Consider the following 23,495-nt stretch of genomic DNA (forward strand, 5'->3'; position numbering starts at 1 on the left):
GCGCCGGGGCAGGCTCCCCCCCGCAGGGTTGTGCCCCCGGAGCCCCCTATGGCCCCAGCCCCGCGGCAGGCGGCGGCCCCGCCGCTCGCCGGCCCGCTGCCCCACCGGGGCGGCTCCCTGCCGCCGGCTCCGGGGCGCGGCGGGCGGCGGCCCGCGCGCTGCCTGCCGTGACGGGCCCGGCGCGCGGCGGCGCGATTGGCCGTCGCGGCCGGCGGGGCGGCGGGGGGCGGGCGGCGCGCGGGGCGGCCGGCGGCGCGCACACGCGGCGCCCCGACGGCAGCAGCGAGCACGCGCGGGGGAGCTCGGCCCTCGGAGGGGCGCCGGGGCCGCCGCCAGCGCCCGGGCTTTCCCCGTCCTTTTTTTTCCCCCTGCCTTTTTCCTCCTTTTTTTGCCTTTTTTTCCCTTCCCTCCCAGGACTGGAAGCGGGATCCGCGTCCCTGAAACTGCTATGCCAACTGAACTCTCCCGGGCCGTGAGAATGCACGCCATCTCCGACCTCCACTCCTCCCTCACCCTGCGACTCCTCAACAAGGGGCCCGAGTACCTCCGCAGGCAGATGGAGGCAGGCAGCCCGGGCAGGAGAAGTGCCGTGGAGAGGCTGGCAGCCGATAAGGCCAAGTACGTAAAAAGCCAGCAGGTCATCAGCACCAAGCAGGAACCCGTCATCGTGCTTAGCTCAGCCTCGGAGAGCAGCAGCGAGACCTGTTCGGTGGAGAGCAAAAAAAACAGCAGGGACTTTGGCAGAGGGAAGGGCGCGAAGCCCCTGGAGCTGGCTAAGGCAGTGTACTCCTGCCGTGCCCCCCTGCAGCACGGCCCCCCCATAGCCAGGCGCAGCACCCCCAAGAGGCAGATGCGGCCGGATTCCCTGGTGATTTACCGCCAGAAATGCGAGTTTGGAAGAGGTCAAAGCCAGGACAGCTCACGGGGGAGCTTGGTGAGGAGGATCTTCCAAGGGTCCGTAAAGGAGAAGCAGTTGGCTTCCCCTGAGATGCCCAGAGTCATGGAGTACACGGCAGCCACCGAGAGCAAAGAGCCTCTCTCGGCAAAACACAGTGACCATGAGCCGAGCAACCATGGAGCGGAGCAAACCGTCGCTGTGAGCACCGAAGCCCCCGGGATATGTACAAAAGAGCGTGTGAGACCCTCAAAACCGAGTATACCTCCTGAGGAGGTCAAGGAGGTGAAGAGGAGAGGTCTCCATCGCTCCCAGTCGGACATCAGCTCTCGCTACTCCAAGTCCTTCTCCGAGTTTGATACATTTTTCAAGTACTGTGGCCTGGAGCAGGAGGTCATCGAGGATCTTGGGAGAGAGAACTTCTCCGTGGTGTCCGACAACGTCTCCTTCAAGATCCGCAGCATCAGTGTGGCAACATCCGAGAGCGACTTCACTAGGCACAGCGGGGACGAGGGGCTGCTGGAGGACGAACTCACAGAGCAGGTCCCGAGCAGCACCTCCGTGATCGAGCGCAACGCTCGGATAATCAAATGGCTGTACACGTGTAAGAAAGCCAAGGAGGCTAACAAGGTGATCCAGGAACTGGCATGATGGCTTCTTTCAGCGTGCATTGCAGCCTGGTGGACTCAAGGTGTGTGCAAAGCCTCGCCCTGTTGATTTATATATTTCTCTTTCCTTTTTAGCAAGCGGTTGACTTTTCTTAGTTTATTTTAGTCTTTTCATGAAGGGCAGAAGGAAAATGTATTTTGTATACTACGTGTTCCAGTATGGCCTTTTTGCAAAGCAGAAATCTGCATTGTTACAAAAACCAAAATTCAAACAAATAAATGCGTGCAGCTTGCCAGATTTAGATCAGACCCCCCACATGAAATTAAAGAGTCAGTGTCTATGAGGGATGTCTGTCCTTTGCAGATTCCTGCTTTGTAAATAGCTTGTTTTCTCTAATTTCTGCTATATTAAATGCTAGGAAAAAACTTAGAAAACTATTCAACCCTTAATTACAGTTGCTTAGATAACAGACTGAACTGAAACTATTGCTAATTAGGAGTACACTGTATTTATACTATACTGCTGAAACTATTATTAATTAGGAGTACGCTGTATTTATACTATACTGCCAGAGTTTTCCCCTCCTTACTCTCCCTCACTCACTCGCCCTTCCCCTTATACATAGGCACCCCCAAGTATCAGGAAAGCAAAGCTGAGTCAGCGCTCCTGCTAGCAATGTTATTTCCCCCACAGGTTTCTGTTGGGACCATAAAAGTTTGCTCCAGGTGACCCCCTGTGACAGAATTTTTCTGTCCTGTTTGATTGCACTGGATTTGGCTCTTCTGAAGTGGGTTTTTCCATGCGGTTTGGCACTGGTAGCTGGAAATCAATTGTGCGGTTTGCCTTGGCTAGAGGGGTACTTCAGTGTTTTAAACAACAGATAATTAATACAAATGTGTGGCATCTAGGCTTGGAAATCAATTACTTCACAGACAGAAGCAGAACAAATTTAGCCCTGGTAAAAGCCGATATCCTGATTTTGATAAAAGCTGTGCTTATTTTGCATCTGATCTCCTGAAAAAGAACTGTATTTGTGGGGCCTTTGGTATTGATGATCTAGTAGATAACAGTTTTTTCCCCTTCCAATACATGAAGCCCTTAGGATAAGTACCACAGCTTACAGTGTGGTATTTAAAAATTGCATGAGCAGATCTTGATATGAAGGATTACGTGTATATTTTCTGACACTTCGTAGTTGCGTGTGTGAGAAGAACATCATTTAGTGTAGATACAGCTGTTGACAGAGAGTGTGGGCCTTATGAACGTGGAGAAATGTAGTGCTTTAGCCTCTTTCCTACGTAGATGTGGGGCTGTCACTCCCGATGCCTGTAATCTACATAATGCAAAAATCCATTCACTTACTTGAAATCGGTTTTAGTTACATGAAATTTGGATCTCTTTTAAAATTTGGATTTTTCTCAAAAGCTTATTTTCTTCCTGCAAGTTGAGGGAAGAGGAAGGGAGACAGAGCCATTTTCACACAAACATTTCAAGCCCTTGTAGATAAGGACGGGTGTCAGGTATCCAGCTGACAACTTAAAGAAGTGTTGTTATGTGACAGATCCTTTCCCAAATTACTGTAGAGAGAAGAAAGGGCTCTCCTGAGCTAATCATTTCTCCTTGCTCATCCTTCTGTGATAAAAGGCAAGGGAGATACACAAAACAAAATGATGCAGGTAGCGGTTTGTGAAGCTTGTTGCAGCTGCCGGCCTTGCTAAATGCAGAGGATGGGAGGCACATTTCACCGCAAGCAGGATCCACTTAACAAAAACAACCACATTTCCATGAAGGAAAACAAAATAAAGGCCTGTTTGCTCCTGAATGCCCTTGCCAGGGGTAGGGTCCAGAGCCAGAACTGCGGTCGTCACTGCAGAGCCTGCTCAGGAGGGAGCTGTTGGCCCTTTCCCCATCCATTTGCACGTTAAGCGTGTCCAGCGCCGCGGCTGAGAGAGGAGATGCTGGTGACCACCCCAGGGAGCATGCAGTCTGCAGAGGCGAGGGGCAGGGGCTGCTTCGTCAGGGCAAAGGCAAGGGCAGGAGCGGGGGAAGCTCTTTTCCAGAGGTGAACCCATGTAACCTCACATGGGCTTGGTCAATGGCTTTTTTTTTGGACATCTGAGACAAAATGGCAGTTCTAACAGGGTGGTAAAAAGACCTCCATGAAGTAAACAGCAAATTTATTCAAGTACATGGTCATTCCACAGTAATTTTAGTACCTAGAACAAAGGAACGCTTTACACTGGCAGCAATTTCCTTTGGCACCAAAATTTTTGGCAGTCTAGGAAACACTAATCCATAGGGTCCATATTATAAACCTAATTTTAAACATTCTAGGGCTGACTCTCAGCTGATAGACCTCAGCAGTAGGGCTGTGTTTGTTTCCAGGGTAATTTCTGAAAACTGAGAACGTACTTACCGTTCAGGCCGCAGACCCAGAAGGTTCAGAAAGGTCAGCTAAAAATACCTGTGCACAGCACCCAGAATAAAGACAAGAGTCATCAAGAGCTACCATAAGTTAAATATTACATTTACTGGGCAGAATTTAAGCTGACAGTTGTTATCACCACGTGATAAGTCCTGTAGTTCTGATCAAATGTTCATCATTTCTTTCAGTCCTATGCTTTCTTTGGCAATGCAGCATCAAGTTAGATATCTGTGTATGTTCACTATATCCACATATTTGGCTCTATTTAGTTTGCTTACTGATTATTAATGGGCAGTGGACTCCTGTGGGCTAAGGGAAACCTGCTGCACGAGGGAGCAATGTGCTCTCCCTGGCACTCCCAGCCACATCCTTGAAGGCTCCTCGTTTTACACAGAAGCTTGAAAATTGTTGCAGCTTCTTTGGAAAAAGAGGCAGAAACATGTTCTTTGAAATCCAGCATTCATTACATGTAAAACACCTTTCAAGAACTGCAGGGCTTTTATGATCCGGTGATCATCCCATTCATATTTTATGTTCTCTGTTTAATTTTTCATGAGGTCTGTGGGACCTGGTGGGGCATCAATTAAATAAAACAGCTATTTGAAGGATCAGGTTCCCTAACATGTTTCATCAGAGTGATGATTGCAGTGTCTGAGCGTGGGTTGTGAGCTTCAGAAGACCGAGGTCCTCGGCAAGATGGGCATTGCTGCTTCATGGTGGGATGTTGCCTGGATTCACCTCTGCAGTTCAGCTCGTCTCACTGTCAATCCTGCTTGACTCTAAGAAGGGGGTTCACTCTGCATCCTCCTTCCTGCTTTGAATCAAGATTATTCAGCCTTGAGTTTCAGCACCGTTCTTAAGTGGATGTTTATTATTCAAGTGGAAATCTCCTGGGAGGGGAATTTACTATATTGGCAATAACCATAAGCAGCTGAATAAAAGCTTTAGAGTATCACCTTATGCTTGTCTGATATGATAAATAATAAATGACACTTTTTTTCCCTCTTTCTTCAGAATCCTTGACTTGGAAGTTGAACAAAACCAGACACAGGAAGAAACTCTTCTCTCATCTGGCTCATGACTACTTTGTCCAAGTTTAGTATTTTATTATTGCCTCCTACCCTCACCCCCATCCCCTGGCAGCCTCACTCTTGTCACAAGCGCAGGGCTGTCCAAGAGCGCGATGACAAGTGGAGGTTGTGAACTATGCCCCGGCAAGGCAGCGGGAAACAAAAGCTCCTGGAAAAGCAAAGCGTGGCGGCAGCTGCCATCCACGATAATACTCAGCATCAGCTCACCGCCCCAGGACGCCATTCCGGGCTATGACAGAAGGTCTGTGTTGTGCACCCGTCTCTTTCCAGCAATGTATTTGTCGGCAGGGATGGGGGGAGAAAGTGGGAATGAAGTGGCAATGACCTCTGGGTCAGGCATTTCCTTGTAGGCAGACAGGCTCCGCCTGGACCTTCAAAGGCTCTGTGTTACCAGGGCTGTTTGACCAGGGCTCATCCTGACATCATGAGATGTTATTTGCTTCGCTGCTCTGGACTAAGCTTTGTCTGGGATACTTGGCAAACATATTGTAAGCTAAATCCCTGCCAAGCCTCTCTTTCTCTGAGAGTATTTAAGCCAAATTGGAGTACCTTGTATCCATCTAGTTTGCTCTGTCACATAGCTTGCTCAGCCAGTGGGGAGGAATAGCCTTTAAAACCCTGCACGAAATCTTTTCAGGAGCACGGTTCCAAGTCAAAAATGAGAGAGGGTTTTGCGTTTTTACTGCCTTGCTGCAGAATGATACAATTCACATGCACATAGGCTCCTCCACTTTGCAATATGTCGCCAACTCTGACATTGCAAACATTGCAGTGTTTGGCAGTTTGTGGTTTAACACCTTTAATTTTATGCACTGTGAGTAAGCAGTAGGTTTACAAAATCACGTTAGGAAACTGTATCCCAGGCTATGTAAGGCCACGCTTCCCTGGCATGGGTCTGGAGTAGGGCTGTGCTTGGGATGTGCAGGACAGCATCCCTGCGCTGCAAAGTAAGAAGGCATGTTAGGGCACAGCCGTGCCAGGTAAATATCCTGATGGCGTGAGACACCCAGTGTAGACAGCACCTTACTCAATATCATCAATAAAATGCTTCATTTGGACTGGCCGAGCTAAACATGTTTTAAAAGTTGATAAAAAGTACTTTAGATGATCAGTGTAGTGAATGGGGCCTCTACAATAACTCATGGAATTTGCTGGCTGTGCCTCAAACACTTACCCCAATCTGTCATTGCTTGCTAGAAAATGTCTTGCACCAAAGCATTTCTTTGTGGACATTGCAAACCACAAAAAAATGCAAGAAACCCCCAGTCAAAGCCAAAGCCAGTTCCCCTTTCAGTCGCACCAATGCCCATCTGTGAGAGCTGCCCCGCTGGCGTAACAGTGACTCGACCCAAGGATCCTGCAGAGGTTACAAGTTTGCTTTGTGTTACCGTGGATGTGGTGTCAGGCTTACCTGGCCGCCAGACCTGCATTGTGAGGAGTCCAGAAACATCAGCTTTCATTCTCCGCATTCCTCCTGCCGGCACCGCGGCAGCCCCCGCCGCTGCCTCACCTGGCCCAGAACCGCTGCCGGCGCAGCCGCGTGGATGCCGAGCTCAAGTGAGCGCTCGAGCTGCATTTCTCAAGTGTTTGCTGCTCTCGGTAAATACATCTGGAGGAGCGGAAAGGGCGAGGGTGAGCGGTGACGATTCAATAAGACATCGGCGGTAGGAGGAACGGTTGCCTATTTTAACCTACGCCAACATTGTGCACTGGAAGAGTTGCTCTTGAAGCGCTCATCAAGCAGTTTAGTTGACATCAGTTCAATTCACAGCAAGATCATCCAGGTTGCATTTCCATATGTTCTAAATGTGCTTGTCAGTCCCTGGATGGTTAGTTCTCAATTACAGCAACGGTTTGGGAATGCAGGGCATTTGTCTTTGTTTTCTAGTGTTATGTACTAAGGTCTACATGTCTGAAGTTGTTGAGATAGATAACAATTCCAGATAAAATAATTGTTGAACCCACTTTCCACTTGGGAGAAAATGAAATAGTTTGTATGAGTGAGCTTCTGCAAACTTAGAGGGAAGGTAGTACATGGGGATATTTTCGTTAAATAATGAAATTTCCATGTGTATTTGTTACATTATTATTAAAGGATGATTCTCAGAAAACTCCAACCCAAGATGCTGCTAATATGATAAGATTTATGCACTTTAGGTGCAGGTTTTTAAGGGAAGCAGTCTAGGTTTATTAGTCAGGAACACAATCTGCCGTATCTGTTCTTTTCATGCTCGCGTTGCAAGGTGCTGTACCACATAAATATTTATATGCATTTCTCAGAGCTAAGGACTGCTTTTCTTTGAAAATTTGGATGACTGTAGACAGCTCAGAGTGCAGGAAAAATCTTTTGTGTTACAAACCAGTGCCCCGCCACAGGAGAATTATTTTGTTTTGTTTCCAAGGAAATTTTTAGTTTCATTTTTGAACTCCTGTTTGGTTTTGCTTTTTTAATTGAGCAGCTCTCAAAAGTTAAGATGAAAGATGCATTGGTCATGAGTTTTTAATGTTAGGAAGTAATATGTTTAATTTGCTTGAAAGTACTGAACATCAGCCTTTCTCAAAATCAGTGAAGGTTTAATGGCAGAGGTTAGCGAAATCAGAACTGGCCCTGTTCTGAATATGTTTTTAATCCCCCTTTTGTCTTTATGAACAGTTCAATGGGGTTGTGGTGACTGTCCACACTGATACGTGGCAAAATTTCCTGGCTTTGTTCAAACTCTGAAAGGAACCCCAAGCTCTCCTAGGTATCATTTACTTCAGAGACGATGTGGACCTGTCTAAGATCTTTCCCTAGTAAGCTATAGATTCCCTTTATTTAATAATACCTTCTGGATAAGCTAATAACCTACCTTTCCCAGTATGCCAGAACAACAGTAGATGACAATCTGTCTTTCTCCATACATCTTGGGAATGGGTAATTCAGTGCTTTTTCTAGAGTGGGAGCTCTGGGCTTCACTCAGCTCCTGTTACTGTTACATGTAAAGGCTTTTCCTTCCTTCTGCTGGGTCTTTCAGTCATATCCCTCAAAATGAGAAAAACGTGCTAATGTTGGTCACTACCTATCTTTTTCCCCAAAAAATTCTTGAGATTTTTTTTTACTATTTGATTGTAAAAGACATGCTGTGGAAGGGGTGGGATTTTTTCAGCTTTAGTGATAAACTGCAGTAAAGCAGATCATTGCAGTATGAAAGAAGTTTTAGCAACGGAGTTGAATTTCCAGTCTTTTGAGAAACCTAAAACTGGGGCTGAGGCAAAGGCAAGTTATAAATTGAGTGATTTTGTTTGACTAGAACTATGTACACTAAAATAGTCAAATGGAGTGCAAGCGTGCAGTGCTAACTGCTATTTATGCCCAAGCGTTTCAAGGTGCTGTGACAAGGGGCAATGTCCGTGGCTGTAGTGTTAACAGGCAAAAGGTACAAAGTTTGGTTTTTTATGGCCTGGAAGCAAGTATTTGCAATAAAGGCATGAGATAGAGACTGTAATCCTTGCAATATATTGTAAATATTATTGTACAGAAATCTATATGTAAGAAATACAGATTGTTCTATAATATGTATATTACTTTTCTAAGGGATATAAGCCCTTGTGTTTTGTGAAATCAGCCAAACATTACTTCAATGGGGATTAAGTGGAAACTTTCTCCTCGGAGCAGGTTGTCCTGTCATTGCCCCCTGTGAAGTTTCTTGCATCTGCTTTTGAATCCTCTGAAATGGAGTATTGGTCAGATCTGGTATGGATGTTTCTAAGTTGCTATGTTTATATTCCTGTGAAAGAATCTGTGTACTGTTGAATGCGTACAAATAAAAATACCACTCTGAAAGTTAATGTTTTTTTGAAAATGTGTACTTTTATTTTGCTGTCTTCATTAGGGTACTATTATTTTGAAGCTAGAATCCCATTAGGGGATTTCTCTGTGAGTGAGGCTGATACTAGAGTGTGAGCATCCGAAAGCATGATGCTTCCCTGGGCCATACCCAGGCCCCTGGCTGAGAGCTTAGGCAGGGAATCTTGTAAGGAGATGGCACTCGGTGACAATTTATGCGTTCCCTGTTCTATGGAGGTTAAACTCCCATAGCTGGGAGATAATTCACTAATATTGCTGCCTTAGAAAGGAAGGAGCTATCATAGTCTGTGAATATCCTTGGGCTACAGACCAGCTTAGCATTTAAGAACATCTTTATTAAGTCATTTTTCACATAGCACCTTTGTCCCACATTTTATGAAGTCCAGTGGATTTCTTCTTCCAGAAATACAGATGCGCAAGCTCCTGTTTGTGGACTGTCTGGTGCAAGCAACCTCTTAAAGTCCACAGCTTATTGATTCACTGCTTCTCTTTTGATTCACCTCTGAGTAGTAAATAAGTTTTGGAAAGAAACTGCGCAAAGATGTAGTAGCTGGAAAAAGGTCTTTTCAGGTGTTTTGTGGATGTTGGTGCATTCTGAACACAGAACTGCAAAAGTATTTAGTATCTCCAAGAGCTTTTGACAAAGGAACGGTCTGTGTCAACAGCAGACAAATAAGCAAATACAGGGCTTAGCTTTACCCTGCAAAGAGATGCCTCCAAATTTTGGGGATGTTTAGTGATTGGGCTGTATTTATCCTGGATTTATCATGCAGGACTAAAGGGGACTATATCAATTCACTTAAGTGGAATGTTGCAGAGAGAGGTGGTACATGCCCCATCACTAGAAATAAAATGGGCTTAGAAAGGACCACTCAGCTTATTTGCAGGCAACGATGTAACAGGCAGCTTAGTCCAGGGAGGTCTCCATGACAAAAGGTGTTGAGAATTTTGATCGTTTACACTTGCCAATAAAACTGGTGATGTACCAGAAAAACAAACAGTATCAGAGAAAAACAACCTCCAGATCAAAGTGAGTTACATATATCCATCTCCAGAAATTAGTCTACCTCCTGAAAGAACATAAAATCCTGTAAAATTAGTTTGCACATTTGTAGGGCAGTTGGGTTGCCTCGGCAATTAATATGATTAAAAAGATCTAAGAGCTTTGATTGTTTGGGCTTCACAGTTCGCCTTAATAAGCAAGAGCCCCATGGGAGCACCAATTTTATGTTCTTTTTCATAGGCTGTAGCAAGAACAAGCGGGTAGCAATCATCACCAGTTACCCACAAAATCACGTGATTATTCATCAGGCGATGATCAACATAAGACAGTGCCGAACCAACCAGAGCCAAGACTGAGACTCAGGCACGAAGAGGCAGGCACAGCTGAGCACGCTAAGGGGAATGCTGCTCTGACTCCTTCCTGTCAATCCAACCCCTTCTTACGTCACCGTTTTTCTCATCGGTGAGTAGGAAGTCTTAACGGCTTCCACGATTATTCATCGGTTTGAATTGCTCATCTTACGCCCTCTCTGACAGTCCCTTTCTGTGTTTACATTTCCAATGTACTCATTCATGTGCCAGTCATGTTACACAAGGCACTATTCTATCCTCATACTTGTACAGTCTTTTCTTCTGAATAATGTTTCCAGTTAGGTTTTACATCCTTCTGCTTAATCTTTATCTGTCCCTACCCCAGGGAAACTAAAAACTAAACATGCAAACAGTCAAGAAATGAATGAGTTGAATAGTTAAGCAGAGGCTTACTAGATCAGAGACCAATTCTCCAGTCCTTTTTCATGTACATAGCTCTTCCTGCATAACTTACCATATTGTTTTTCATTGTTTTCCTCTTTGATACCTCTTTGTAACATCATCCTTGGCTTGGTTTTAGGTCTTTTAGATGATAAGTTTCTCAGAGCTGTGGTGTGATACTTTATTTGTCTGCGAAGAGCTCTGAGCACAGCTACTGCAAAATCAAATGCCAAATCACACATCTTTTCACAATGAAGTATAGTTTAAACCTTCTAGGAACTTCAGTGCTGCCAAATAAAAAGAACATCAGGCCAGTGAGAGCAAATTGGGCAAGCTTTGCAGCAACAAGACTGAAAAAAGAAATGTACCTGAAGCAGTTCTGTGTGGGACCCAGCACAGCGAGGTATCTCTTGAACTTGTTGGAAAGATGCAGCTTGCCCCTCATTTCTTGAGGACCAGCCCTCAGTCAACATTTATTTTCTGCAGGAAAGTAAATTTAAAAACCAGTTTATCACACCCGAAAGTCAACCAACATCGAACGATGATGTAGTCTATTGGGTTCACCTGCAAACACAAGTTGAGGTGGTCTCCAGGCATCTACTGGGTTTAAGAAGAGCTCCCCCAGAGCTGCCTCCATTCTGGCGGCAGCGAGAATAGCTCTCCATTCTTTCTCCCTGTTATAGGAAAGGATTCAATTCCTTGATGTCAATTACTATAAAGAGGCTGAAAATTGTGTGATTTCTGAGAATAGGCCTTCAATGTAACCTTCCAAAAGAGACTAATAGCCTGGAGGCTCCAATTGTCTTGAATTTTCAGGTATTTATATCATGTAACTTTACTACCCTACAGTTGTTGGAAGAAAGACCATCTCATTCCTCTAGAGCATGAGACATTCATAGATCATCTTATATCGCTTTAAAACCATTGCGGAAATAAAGTGATGGGATGGTAAGAGGACTTCTCTGCCCACTGATACAAAGTCTCACCATGCACTATCCAACAGGATGGTTTTCTTCCATGGCCACTTTGTGGTCCCATTTACAGCTACCTCTGCCTGATGTCAAACTATCACAGATAAATTCTCCTGATGTTCAAATATTTACAAAATAAAACCGTGTGTTTTGTATTATGTTAGCATCTTGCCTTACCTGAGGACAAATGCCAATATTAGCAACAGTCCTCATATGTAAAACATTTGTACAAATGCTGGAGCACATAAAAATCTAACTCTGCTGATTAATCCACAGTACATAGGGATAATCTGGCAGATTTCTTATGGAAAAAATTAATATGGTGCAATAAAAAATTGTGTCCTGCAAAATTCAAGGAAACAAGGAAAAAGAATTTTGGGGAATGTTTAATTCCCAAAGTTACATAATTTGATGTATTTTCTGCCTGTCTTTCGTCATGTGCGTAACATGTAAATCCCACACTCTGAATACTTACCCATAGATTCAAATAAACCAAACATGAAAAAGGGCTTCCAAAGTTATCAGCCCACTTTCTTCAGAGTACCATAAGAAATGCACTTACAGCATATCTATTGGTTTAGCAGAGCTGGCAAGATCTGGGGAGATTGCAGTAAATTGCAAAATGGATGATTCCTCACAGAATAAAACTCAGATCCTGCCTGCAGTTGGGAGGCACAGGGAACTGTTTTTTTAATTACAAGTATGGATTTAAACCTATTTATATTACTTTAATTGTAAAATAAAATTGATTCAAAAGCGTTGCAAACCTCCATGTGCACAATTGTACTTCAGCAATCCTCTCTCTGTTTAGTTCAAGCCAACCTGCCACAGGTTTCAGCTGAACAGAAAGCCAACTGAAAAGATTTCAGACTCTGGAAGGTTCATCTACCTGAGATGTGGCTATGGAATGAGATCATAGAATCATAGAATCATTAAGGTGGGAAAAGACCTCTAAGATCATCGAGTCCAACCGTCAATCCTGCTATCAAACGCCTTGCAGTTGAGCTAGTTACCATCTGTCAGCTGCAGATCCAGCCTCTGAAGTGTGCCGAAGTGCGAAATAAAACACCCTGGCCACCTCCAGTCCGGCTTTAGGGATTTAGCGCTTCCCTGGGCATCTTCTCAGGTTATTGTCCATGTGGCAGGAGGTGATGAAGGAGTGGGGACTGCTGTGAGAGGAGGCCTGCTAGGAAGAGGGGGTGGTTGACCTGGACACTAAAACCGCTTGCTAGAGCTCATCCTCTCAAAGTAGCTGTATCAGCTTCAAGGCCCACGCCCACTGCGTGAGGAGAATACGTACCAGTAAGTTAAAGGAAGAGGACAGTGTTTCTTTTCATCTAAATGAATGCTCTGGCATTTCAAACAATCCTATATTTGTCGTTCTAAACAGATTGCAAATATACATTTCTAGCTTGAGTCCAGCTTAAAATGATTTAGCTCATTCCTAAATTAAAATAAATGCTGACCAAGGACTCCTGTACTTGTTCTCTATTGATTTTACTCAACATTCTTCTAGGTACATATCTTTTCAAGTTATACCTAGGTATATTTCTTATCTAGGTATATTTCTTTTCAAAGAAAAGCTTTTTATGGTTCTATAAACAAAGTTATGATCCAGATCAAAAACATCCAAACATTTAGGACTGTTCAGATATTGCATCTGGACAAGAAACAGAAGGACACCAGTTTTCCACTTTACATTTTGCTTCCAGCCTGGTATTCATCCAAGTTCACAGTTCAGTGGAGGAGGCAGGAGTGCCGCGAGGAACTTGCAGTATGTGGTGTGTCTGGCCATGGGTGGGTAAGTGCGTGCTATGTTTTGTTGTAGGTGTATCGTATGTAGTATGATAAGGTCCTGGCCATGACTGCAAAACATAAACATTGCCCAGTACAAGTATTCCCATTATTAAGAACCCCAGGATGTTAATTTTCTGCAGCTTCTGTTTGTTGTGACTAACTTCAGAAACGTAGCTGGAGACAAACTGATGGTGTCTGAACAGTCAGGATTACACCTTTGCCCCTATGACCAAGGATGAAACATAAAGCAAAGACAACAATTTCCATCAGAGCAGGAAGTAAACAGGGGTGGTTCTGAGTGAAATCAAATGGGATGGTGCAACGGAAACAAAAAATATTCAAACATAAATGGATGTATTCCATAGGGAGAAGTGTGCTGCACAGCAACAAATCCATCAGAAGTAAGAGCAAAGCCAGTAGCTGAACAAGGAGCTGAAAATGAAATCAATTCAAGAAGGATTCTCAAAAAATAAAAAACACAAGGAATGAGGTAAACTGGAAAGCTCCCAGACTGTGGAAAGAATGAGATGAGGCTGTGATGATGGGGTTTTCAATTGTGTGGAGGATGCAAGAAAAATTCATCAGGAATAAAGTGAAAGGTCACATGGTCTATTTGGATTAATTATAAATAGTCAGGATGGCTGATGTGAGAATCATTTTAATGAAGTCGTGGGACTAGATACTGACTTTATACGACGTTTTGCTTTTCAGGCTCAAAGGTTCTCAGTGTGCTTAACGAAGCAATTAATTAATTATTGGTAGTACCTGCAGATGGAAAGAGGCATGTGATATTGCAGTCAGGAAGAGGGGTGCTAAGATATTTGGTAATAACTCGAGCTATTTGAAATGGTGTAACATTTCAAAAGCACTCACAACCTTTCAGAGTCATAATTCTCTTTATCAGAAGTATCTCAGAGCCAGTTTTACAAACAGATGCTGGTACTAAGGGTTCAGCCACATGACTCAGCTATGGCAGCTGAACCTGCCAGCACTTGTCCTCTGAGCTGCCGTGACTGTCCAGGTGTGTGCTCCTGCCCTGCTCCCAAGGAGCGGTGATGCAGCCTAGCCTGTAGGTATTTTACAGCCAAGGCGTGTCGCTTCGTTATGAGGGCAGGCTAACACAAACAATGTCCAGCAGCACAAAACAGCTCACCTAACTTTAGCCCCCTAGCAGCTCCCCCTGCAGTCAGTGACTCATCCCATCTTTAGATAGATTTGGGTATGAGGCATGAATCACTTCTGGAGCTACCTATATTTCACCGCTGATTACAGAGGGGGGCTAGATGACTAGTTTAGGCTAGACTACTAACCTGTGGCCTGTTAAAGTTAGACAAGAGCAATCCCACCCTCAACTGATGTTCATAACTTATAACATTGTGAATGCAGTGTCTGTCTGAAGCCATAAAGCCTACTGGGATTTTCAGAGAGGGACTGTTATTTTTTTCAGTCTGTTATTGAGATAAACATTTCAGTCAGAGTGACTACTGTTTCTGAAAATCCCCACCAAGATATGGCTGGAAGAAGCTTCAGTTTGGTGAACCCAACATTTGTCAAAGCTGAAGTTCCCAGGAAGAAACGCTGCAGAGCCAAATGGTCATCGGCAGAAAGTCCCAATGTGGGAAAGGACGCCGGGTGCCTCCAGGCTAGGTGGGGCTCGGGAAATGTGGCACCACGGTGGTACCCTAACGTCCAGAGGAACTGTGAAATGGGTGCTTACTTCTTTAGGAATAGGCAACTTAGTTAAAGATAAACTTAACATTTGGCATATTAATTAACTTCCGCGAGTGCGGCTGTCTAGAACAAGTTCTGCATTGTCTGCTCCCTTCAGTCTCTTTTCTTAAAGTTATTTTAAACTCTCAACCCGCAGGTGAAAGTGGTGCTAACTGAGCCGTGGTGACATTTGGTATATCCCTTTGATAGAGCACAACACAGAAGACAAATCCAAAAAATCAAGAGGTGTGCTCCTATCTCAGAAAAGAGCTGGGTCTTAAGCCAAAAAATGAAGCAATTACTAGAAAGGCAAGGAAAAGCAAGGCAAGGATTGATTACAACCACCTTTGTATATTTTCAGAATGAAGGAGGAAAGAGCAGCTCGTGAAAGCAATAGCAAAGGTGTTGAAAATCAGTGGGGGAAGGATGTGTGAGTCATGAGTGTACATAAATCTAGATATCTAAATGGTAAGGCTGGTCAAAAAATTTCCAAGAAAAATATTTCATAATGAAACTTGAGTTTTATTGAGTTAATGTTTTTCACAAAAGTACTGAATAAAACCCACCCCCCCAAAAAAAAAATTTTTACTCTCCAACAAAATTACAAATCTGTGAAAATCAATATATTTTTGCGAGGAAGCACAACCACAGGTCAAAGCAAAACACGACATACATGGTAGAGGAAGCACATAGTAGAGGAAGCAGTATGCCCAGAGCATCTGGCGCACACAGAAATAGGCTCATTTTCAGGGTGGGTTTTTTTGGGGGAGGGGTAGGGAGGAGTCATGGAAAAGTTGAATATAATTAATTATTACTTGTTCAGCCGAACTGGAAGGAGGAAGAAATAATTTGAAAGTGCATCCAATGTGTAACGACTTTTTTCTTTTTGTTATAGATAAGGGCCAGAACTGCTGTGACAAGAGTTTGAGAGAGCTCTCATGATACCATTAGTGCAAAACATTCTGTACTAGCACTACTAGTGCTGTACCCCCTTAATCTTAAAATTTCAATATATACATATACTTTCTGTAGTCTATTAAGATTAAATTTTAATATTTGTTAGCATTCCAGTCAATCAAATATGTTATAGGCCATTAAAGTGCTATATAAAGATTCATTACTTTCTCCAGAAAAATTGTATACGCTTATTTCAGTGGTAATGCACTGAAAAGGAAGCTTTCATTTTAACTCTAAAATTGGATGATAATTTAATATGTGAATGTACAACTACTGCAGCTGTTAATGTATAACTAAGTAAAAGATACTTTGGAACAATAGTTTAGTCTGTTTGCAGTTTCACAGTTGTGCTACAGTCAAAAACTTGTGATTTACATGTGCTGTGATAAAACATCTTAAATACAGTTTGAAGCAGAGAGGGAAGTAAAGGCAATTTCACTTTCAGCTATCTTTTTTTCTAAAAGGTGTAAGTCCCCTCTCTGACTATCACTTTATCCCTACTTTTATGAAAGGTCATCATCCAGGAACTCTTGTAACATCCTCTCTGATTATTAAGCAATGCTGTCTTTATTTCCAGGTGGAAAACTGAAGCAAAAAGAAAGGAAAATTCCATCAAAATGGAGAAATCACATGCTGATGCTAAAGGGAAAACTTACTATCTCTGAAAGAGAACTATAAAGGAAAAACAGGGAAAAAATAAACAAAGGAAGGAAGGAATTGCAGGCAACATCAGGCTGAAATAAAAGTGGCTAAGAAATAAAAAGCCTATGACCTGTTGGTAGCTCAAGGGTGTCATATACCCAGCTATCCTCCCTAAGAAATGATACTCTTCTGCTAATATTTCTTAAAGTCTTACTTACATGATTTTCATAAACCATTTATGAACTCATTATTTTATGCTTTACTCCTAAATTTGTCCTTCCCCAGCAGTCTTCCCCCTCATATCTGTCCCTTTGATTTGTCATTGTGCTTATTATGAAAATACGGCTGCTTGCAAGGTTACGCAACACTCCCCGTGGCATACGCGAGGCGTACCTGAAAGTCATGCACTGTGTTTGCCTGAGGGATTAGCTGCTCCTCCCATAAAGGGGCAGAGATTGCATCTGTTTGCAGATGAAATCTATATTATTGATTTCTAGCCATCAAGGTTCACGCAGATGCTGTTTGCTGAAACCCCAAGGCAAAGTATGAATTGCAGCACCAGAGAGACACCAGCCAATTTTTCTTGCTTCTGCTATTTCCATGTGCTACCACATATATCTTTTATTTTGACTTTCTGCTTTGGAGACATGTCTGCATTGTATTTCATATAAATATATTTTGTATCCTGAGATTGTCCTTGCTCTTCTAAATACACTAGTCCTCCATACTCTAGCAGTCTGTCAAAGGTGATCAAAGAAGGAGCTGAGACGAGATATTTTAAAAGGGAATTGCTGATCAAAGGAATGGAAAAAACATTTTGGCTGGAGATATGTGATGTTACGTCATGGGAGGATTGGTAGAGAGGGAATAATGGTCTATTTTATTATTAAAATAAAGGCTTGTATTAATAATAGGTTATTAAAAAACTCTAATATCTCTTATTATTGTCTAATAAAAATTAACCAGCAGCTTTCTAATAGCTTTTCACCTCCTTTCCTCAGCTCTTCAGACCTAAGGGCTCTTTTCTCTTTGGTATACATTTAATTCTTTCTCTGAAATCTATTGACCTGGTTACTTTTGAAGATGGGATACTGGACTAAATGGATCAGTGTTTTTATTTTATTGGCTTTAGAAAATCCACACGCATTCTGAGGAAGAAAAATTGGCTAAATTGTCAAAGATTAAAAGCTGTGAAGGGCAAAACATGTAACTGGGACAACTTTCGGTATTTGTGTGAATCCACCAGGAAGCCGCCTACTTTGCACCAGGCTTTGTGCTGTGGAAAATGCATCCACACAGCTCGGATCCCACCCAAAGCTGTAGGATGGTGCTCTCTGCCCCAGCACAGGAAGGCCTTCAAACCCCACGTCTCCAAGTGCCCACGCTGCTTCACACGGCACAAACACAAACCAAAAATATATTTGTGGCAAAAGCAGTTTACATCCTAAGAGATGTAAAGAAATGTCAGACAGCTACAGTAAAGACAACAAACATAAGTTAAAACAAAGCCAACGCTTTCAAAATACTGCTAGGTATCTTAATCTATAGTTGGGCAACTTAATTACTCAACCACTCATTAAAGGCATTAACCGTTGTGAAAGTTCTCCAATTCTGGGGAAAAAAAAAAAAGGAGAGGTCACATTTTGTTGCCTGAATACAAGTTTAAGACCAAGCTTTTCAAAAGTAAGCAAGGATTTTTAACAGATATGATTCAGAAAGGCCAACTTCAGACATGTCTGACAGTCCAGTTTTGCAGAAATGCGGGATAGGAACCCACCCCTTCTTGACAATGTGTCTCCTGTAGTTGGTAATTCAAAACTTTGAGAATTTTGGTTTGGATTCTTGATTATAAATACCATATTTGAAAATATAGGCTCAACATGCACTCAATATTTAGATTTCAGAGTAGGCTTTCACTATTCTTTCAGTGCTTCAATATTAGCAGTGCTGGAGGGAAAGTACATTGTATCACCAAATAATTGTATGGGTTTGAACCTAGCTTTAAAAAAAAATCAATAAGAGCACAGTTCACAATGACAAATCTTTCCAGTCTCTTTTTGATAAAGAGTCATTCTTCTAAGAGATACAAGCACACAACAGAATTATGAAATACATCAACATTTCTCCTCTCTTCTTTTATTGCCTTTTATTTGGGGTTTTTTTGGCAGACCTGTTTGTAAACACGCATCCCTCTGATCAATTTCTGATCAATCAACCAATAAAAAGTTAATAAAATCTGAAAATACTAGCAACAACCTGAAACATAAAACAGAAATACATATGGACTCTTCTCCAGAATTAGAAATACCTGTCACTAGCAACAACCTGAAACATAGAACAGAGCTACATACAGACTCTCCTTCCTTCTCTAGAATTAGAAATACCTGTCACTTTTTGGAGAGCAATATGGACCCGTGAAATAATAGATGAACAGGCAGAAAGAGAGGCAGACACATAAATAATTTTAAAACACAACTAATATTCTAAATCATTAAATGATGATTTTATCACGCCTTTATCATATCTCTTTCCATTCAGTTGTATGTGTGTAATGTATGCTTCGCCCATTAGGAGCAATTTCTCTTCAGAATTCCTCGGTGACTTTCCTAACAGAGTTTCACCCGTGTGAAAGAAGAGCTGACAGACTAATTATATATCATGGATTTCCCCTAATTAACACTGTCTGGCTAGCAATTAAAATGAATATCACAACACAAACATTTCTGGAATTTGCAGACATTAATGATTTAATAATCATTGTGATATGTATAGCCACTTCCACATGTGTTTACATAACAGAAGCACCAAAACCTGCTGAAGTGGAAGATAATCAAAGTCATGTTCCTAATTAGGCCATAAGCCAAAGAGAAAGGGCAAATTGATAAACTCTTCACAGTATTCATATACCCCTTAAATACTAACTAATCACGGCATTACTAAGTATTGGTATGGAATACATCACACTGGCAAGACAATCAAAGCTTTTATCTCAGAACTATCAAAAATTAAAATTTTCATCTTAGGAAGAGAATATTTTTACCACAGAAATTCAGGCGATCCTGAATATGAATGGGTTTTATTTTAACTTTGTACAAGGTCAAAATACTGGAACCACTGAAACATTTGGTTTCAATGATTTTGAAAGGTTTAAGCTGACAATTTTGAGAGCTTTCTTCTGAAAAGCAGCAGCACAATCTGTGGCCACTGAGGCGTCTAACCTTACTATCACTTCAGCGAAAGGAGAATTAGGGCTGCAATTTGATTTTTTCAAGAGAAATAGAAACAAATGTAAAACCTGTAGGGGACAATGATGACTAGGACTAGATGGCAGAATATTGGATTTGGCATTGTAGGGATTGCCTCAGTGTCCCATCAATCAAAATGAACTTTACACACTCATCAGTCAAGATGCTGGAAATGTAATGTTGAATGCTCTTCTCCAGAGTCACACAAGCCATAGACTTACCTAATACTGCTCTTCTGAGGACAACTGGTTTTGCTGAAATTGAGCCACCATGACCCTAAGAACACGCAGCAACACAAATGGGTGCTGTCTCCAAAAAAAAAATTTTTTTCTTTTATAGTTACTAATAAACGCACCTTGTCAGTTTGTCCCTCCATTTGGTCCATGATTCCCAGTATAAAGAGTTTATCCAATCCTTAGTCTTTGCTTAGGGCAGGAAATGTGAAATGGGAATATGGCCTTTTAACTCCACAGTTACTCAGTTGACAAATTCCCTGATCCCTGCAGGTTGTCTTCAAATTTTTTTTTTTTTACTCTTCTGAAGGAATGTAGGATTCTTATCACAGTAAGAAATCATAATTTCCATGGCATAGCAGGAAATGCATCAAAATGTCTTCAAGGAGTTTGGTTCGATTTTCTCTGGGATATTCAAGAATCCCCTCCACAGTATCTCAACATGATGCTTTGAACATTCTCTTTACTCATCGGTTCTTTGGTTAACCAATTAAAGGCCTCGTATGTATATTCACTGTAAACAAGGAAAACAAGAGCTGTACAAAACCTAGGTGCAAAGCCATACAGTGCTTGCTTGCTATGTTAGAAGCAATCTTCTTTTCCTTTCTTTTCTAACTAAGAGGTGATTTATCCTGATCTTACTGGAACAGTCACTATTTTTTGTATCCCTTGGATGCAGAAAATCCTCCCGAAAACCTGAAACATGCTGACCCTTCATGTTATCAGTGAAAATTTAGAACATCCAGCACCTTCCAGGCTGGTCTTTCAATGCAGCTGCTCTGCTGGTGCTGCTGCTGCAGGCCAGGGGCTGTTGGGAGCTGCCAGGCATCGCTCATGGCACAGGGGGTGCATGGCTCTGGCTGCATGTTCCTGGTTTGTAATGGTTGTTGTAAACCCTTCACTATGAAACAGTTAAGAAAATGTCCATTGGCAGAGGGCAAACATAACTAGCAAATGTTTCCTTCAGCAAGAAGATGGAGTTCTTGCCCAATCCTCTTAAAATTCACTGAAATAGCCCTTCAGAGAAGGGATTTTTTTATTCCTTTCCTGTGACAAACCGCAAATATACAAGTTCACCACACCCCAAAGCAAACTTAGAGCTTGTGTTATTCGGCTGGAGCCATTTTTAGCTACAAAGAGAAAACATGATTTCCTAATGCCATCACTTATTTACTCTCTCTTAGCAGCCCCAGCTCATGAAGCAATTTAGGTCACCCAGATAACTCCACTCAATCTCTCTACCAGTAAAGCGGGTGTTTAAGAAGAACTCACCATATCATATTCAGGTATGTGCATGTTATGGTGCAGTCAGTGCAGTGCACAAACATGTACATACCAGCCATAGCTAATTAATAGCAGTCATGTAAAATAATTAAGCAATAAAATAGAAGGCATTCCAAGGAGATCAGTGATTTTTGGGGGAGTCTGGGAGCAACAACAGAGAGCCTTGAACAACATGTGGAGTGCAAAATTATTCACAGATTGCACTGTTAATCATCTTTCATATCTTAGATAAAGTTGGATAGATACATGTAAAAATTACTACCATGGTTATACACCTGTACTGATCTCTCAGCTTAGCTCCCACGGATAGCACTGGAGTGCCCCACACCAGCACCCCGGTTAGGTGCCACCAGGTTAGGTGCATGTTGCAGTAGGTCCCCATGCAGGAAAACCACACCTGCCCCAAGGATCTCTCTATGAGTCTGCAAGAAGCACACGTCACCCGGCTCAGCAAGAAATAAAAGCGTTCTCCTCCACACAATTCAAAGCCTGAGGACTGGAAAGACCATCTTCCACTACCACCCCAGTGACACGTCAGTCTGCAGAAAGCATGTCACCTTGTTGTGATGGCACACGGAGTCAAAGGTGACTTCAGCCAGGGCACAGAGGACATCCCCCAGAGGGTAAGTGATTCAGCAGGGCATGTGGGTCTGTGTCGGAGTGCCTCTGTGAGAAGTGTGAAAAACTAAGTGAGAACTAGTGCCCCTGGGAGGTCCTCATTTCAGCAGGATTGCTTCACCAAGCATCGGGTGCTTAAGTACCCTTCAGGAACCCAGGTTAGGCAAACTGTACGCAATCAGAAATTAATTTCCACATAGGCAGGTGCTTTCAAAAAGTAGTAATATTAGGCAAAGACTGAAAAGTATGTCCACTCTGCTGTGTGCTGTTATAGCATTAGATAAGGAAATCACTGTCTTCAAGCATGAAGAGAGGATAGAAAAGAAGAGAACTGTTTTACAGTTGGGAAAAGTAGGTTGGAAGAAGTGGGAAAAGAAAGAAGGAGTGAGTCTCAAGACCAGGCAGAAGTACTAGTGTTAACAGGTTTTAACATGGTATCTTCTATCTTGGAGTATGAGGGAAGTAACTTCTGTGATATATATATCCAGATAGTGTTGGTCATAACTTGTGAATGGACCATTCAGTGTACACCTCTTACAGCATTCAGTTTGGAAAGCCTCTCTGGTGTCCTCAGAGAGTTTTTCTCAATTGCAAAGTGTGATGCATATACTCTGGACTGGGCAGTGAACGAGATGCAAGTGTGCATCCTCTTCCTCAGCCAATCCCAGCATCCAGCACAACTTAACTTGTGGAAAGTGACCTTTTGCATCTTATAGTTCGGCAGCCCTCCACTTTTCCTCCAGCAGGTGCTCATCCAAGCACACACGGATCTACATAAAATGACTGAATTGATCTCACAAGTGAAAGCCCCCAGAATTTCAAATGTGCTCTCCGTGTATTAGTATTGGTCTCTGACATAAGCATTGTAAAGCTCCTTGGGATATCAGATTTGTCTGTTCCCTTACCTAAAGCTCCTGAAGCATCTGTGCTTTCCCTCACCCTTTCCCAGCCTTGCAGGTTCCTGTTACATAGGACAGTTTGTGAAGCAAGCACCTGGGGCAGGGGACCGGGGCCAGTGCCAGAACAGCCTTGCTGCAGGTGCCTTTTGGCAAAAGGTTTCATGCCACACCTTGGCAGCACAAATTATGCAAGATCATTTTGCTGGATCCTTGAACCAGGAGCCCAGGCAGGGAATAAGAATGTGGAGGAATTCACCTTGCCTCTGCCATGCCTCCCTGTCTGTGACCAGTGCCTGTAAGGTTTTCCTCATCATCCACTCCTGGGCTTTACCAGCAGGATCTCAACCCTGCACTTCAGGAGAGCAGACTTTGGCCTGTTCAGGGAGCTGCTTAGAAGAACTGTGCGGGATACAGTCCTGGAGGGAAAAGAGGTCCAGAAGAGCTGTTTATTTTCAAAGGTCACCTCCTCTGAGCTCAAGAATGGTCCATCCTGATGAGCAGGAAAAAAAGCAAAGGT

General features: G+C 42.8%; 1 protein-coding gene across 5 annotated transcripts; it reads left to right on the top strand.

Moving 5' to 3' along the window:
- Positions 1–267: 267 nt before the first annotated feature.
- FAM110C (family with sequence similarity 110 member C) lies at positions 268–16,762 on the top strand. Of its 5 annotated transcripts, none has more exons than XR_012672895.1 (4): positions 268–1,586; positions 4,944–5,261; positions 10,111–11,438; positions 13,306–16,762. XR_012672895.1 is itself a non-coding variant. In XM_075145155.1 (2 exons), exon 1 carries the CDS (start codon positions 449–451, stop codon positions 1,544–1,546), a length of 1,098 nt encoding a protein of 365 aa, XP_075001256.1. In that variant the 5' UTR covers positions 268–448; the 3' UTR covers positions 1,547–1,586; positions 4,944–8,848. The 5 variants fall into 5 exon arrangements, 1 of the variants encoding a protein (XP_075001256.1); XR_012672897.1 differs by having other exon boundaries at positions 10,111–10,332; XR_012672896.1 differs by lacking the exon at positions 13,306–16,762 and adding an exon at positions 11,472–12,978 and having other exon boundaries at positions 10,111–10,332.
- The last annotated feature ends 6,733 nt before the right edge of the window (positions 16,763–23,495 follow it).

Source organism: Calonectris borealis, chromosome 3 (genome assembly GCF_964195595.1).
Source record: "Calonectris borealis chromosome 3, bCalBor7.hap1.2, whole genome shotgun sequence".
NCBI classification, from domain to species: Eukaryota; Metazoa; Chordata; class Aves; order Procellariiformes; family Procellariidae; genus Calonectris; species Calonectris borealis.

Coding starts and splice junctions, on each gene's coding strand:
- FAM110C (XM_075145155.1), top strand. CDS start 449: ATGCCAACTGAACTCTCCCGGGCCGTGAGAATGCACGCCATCTCCGAC.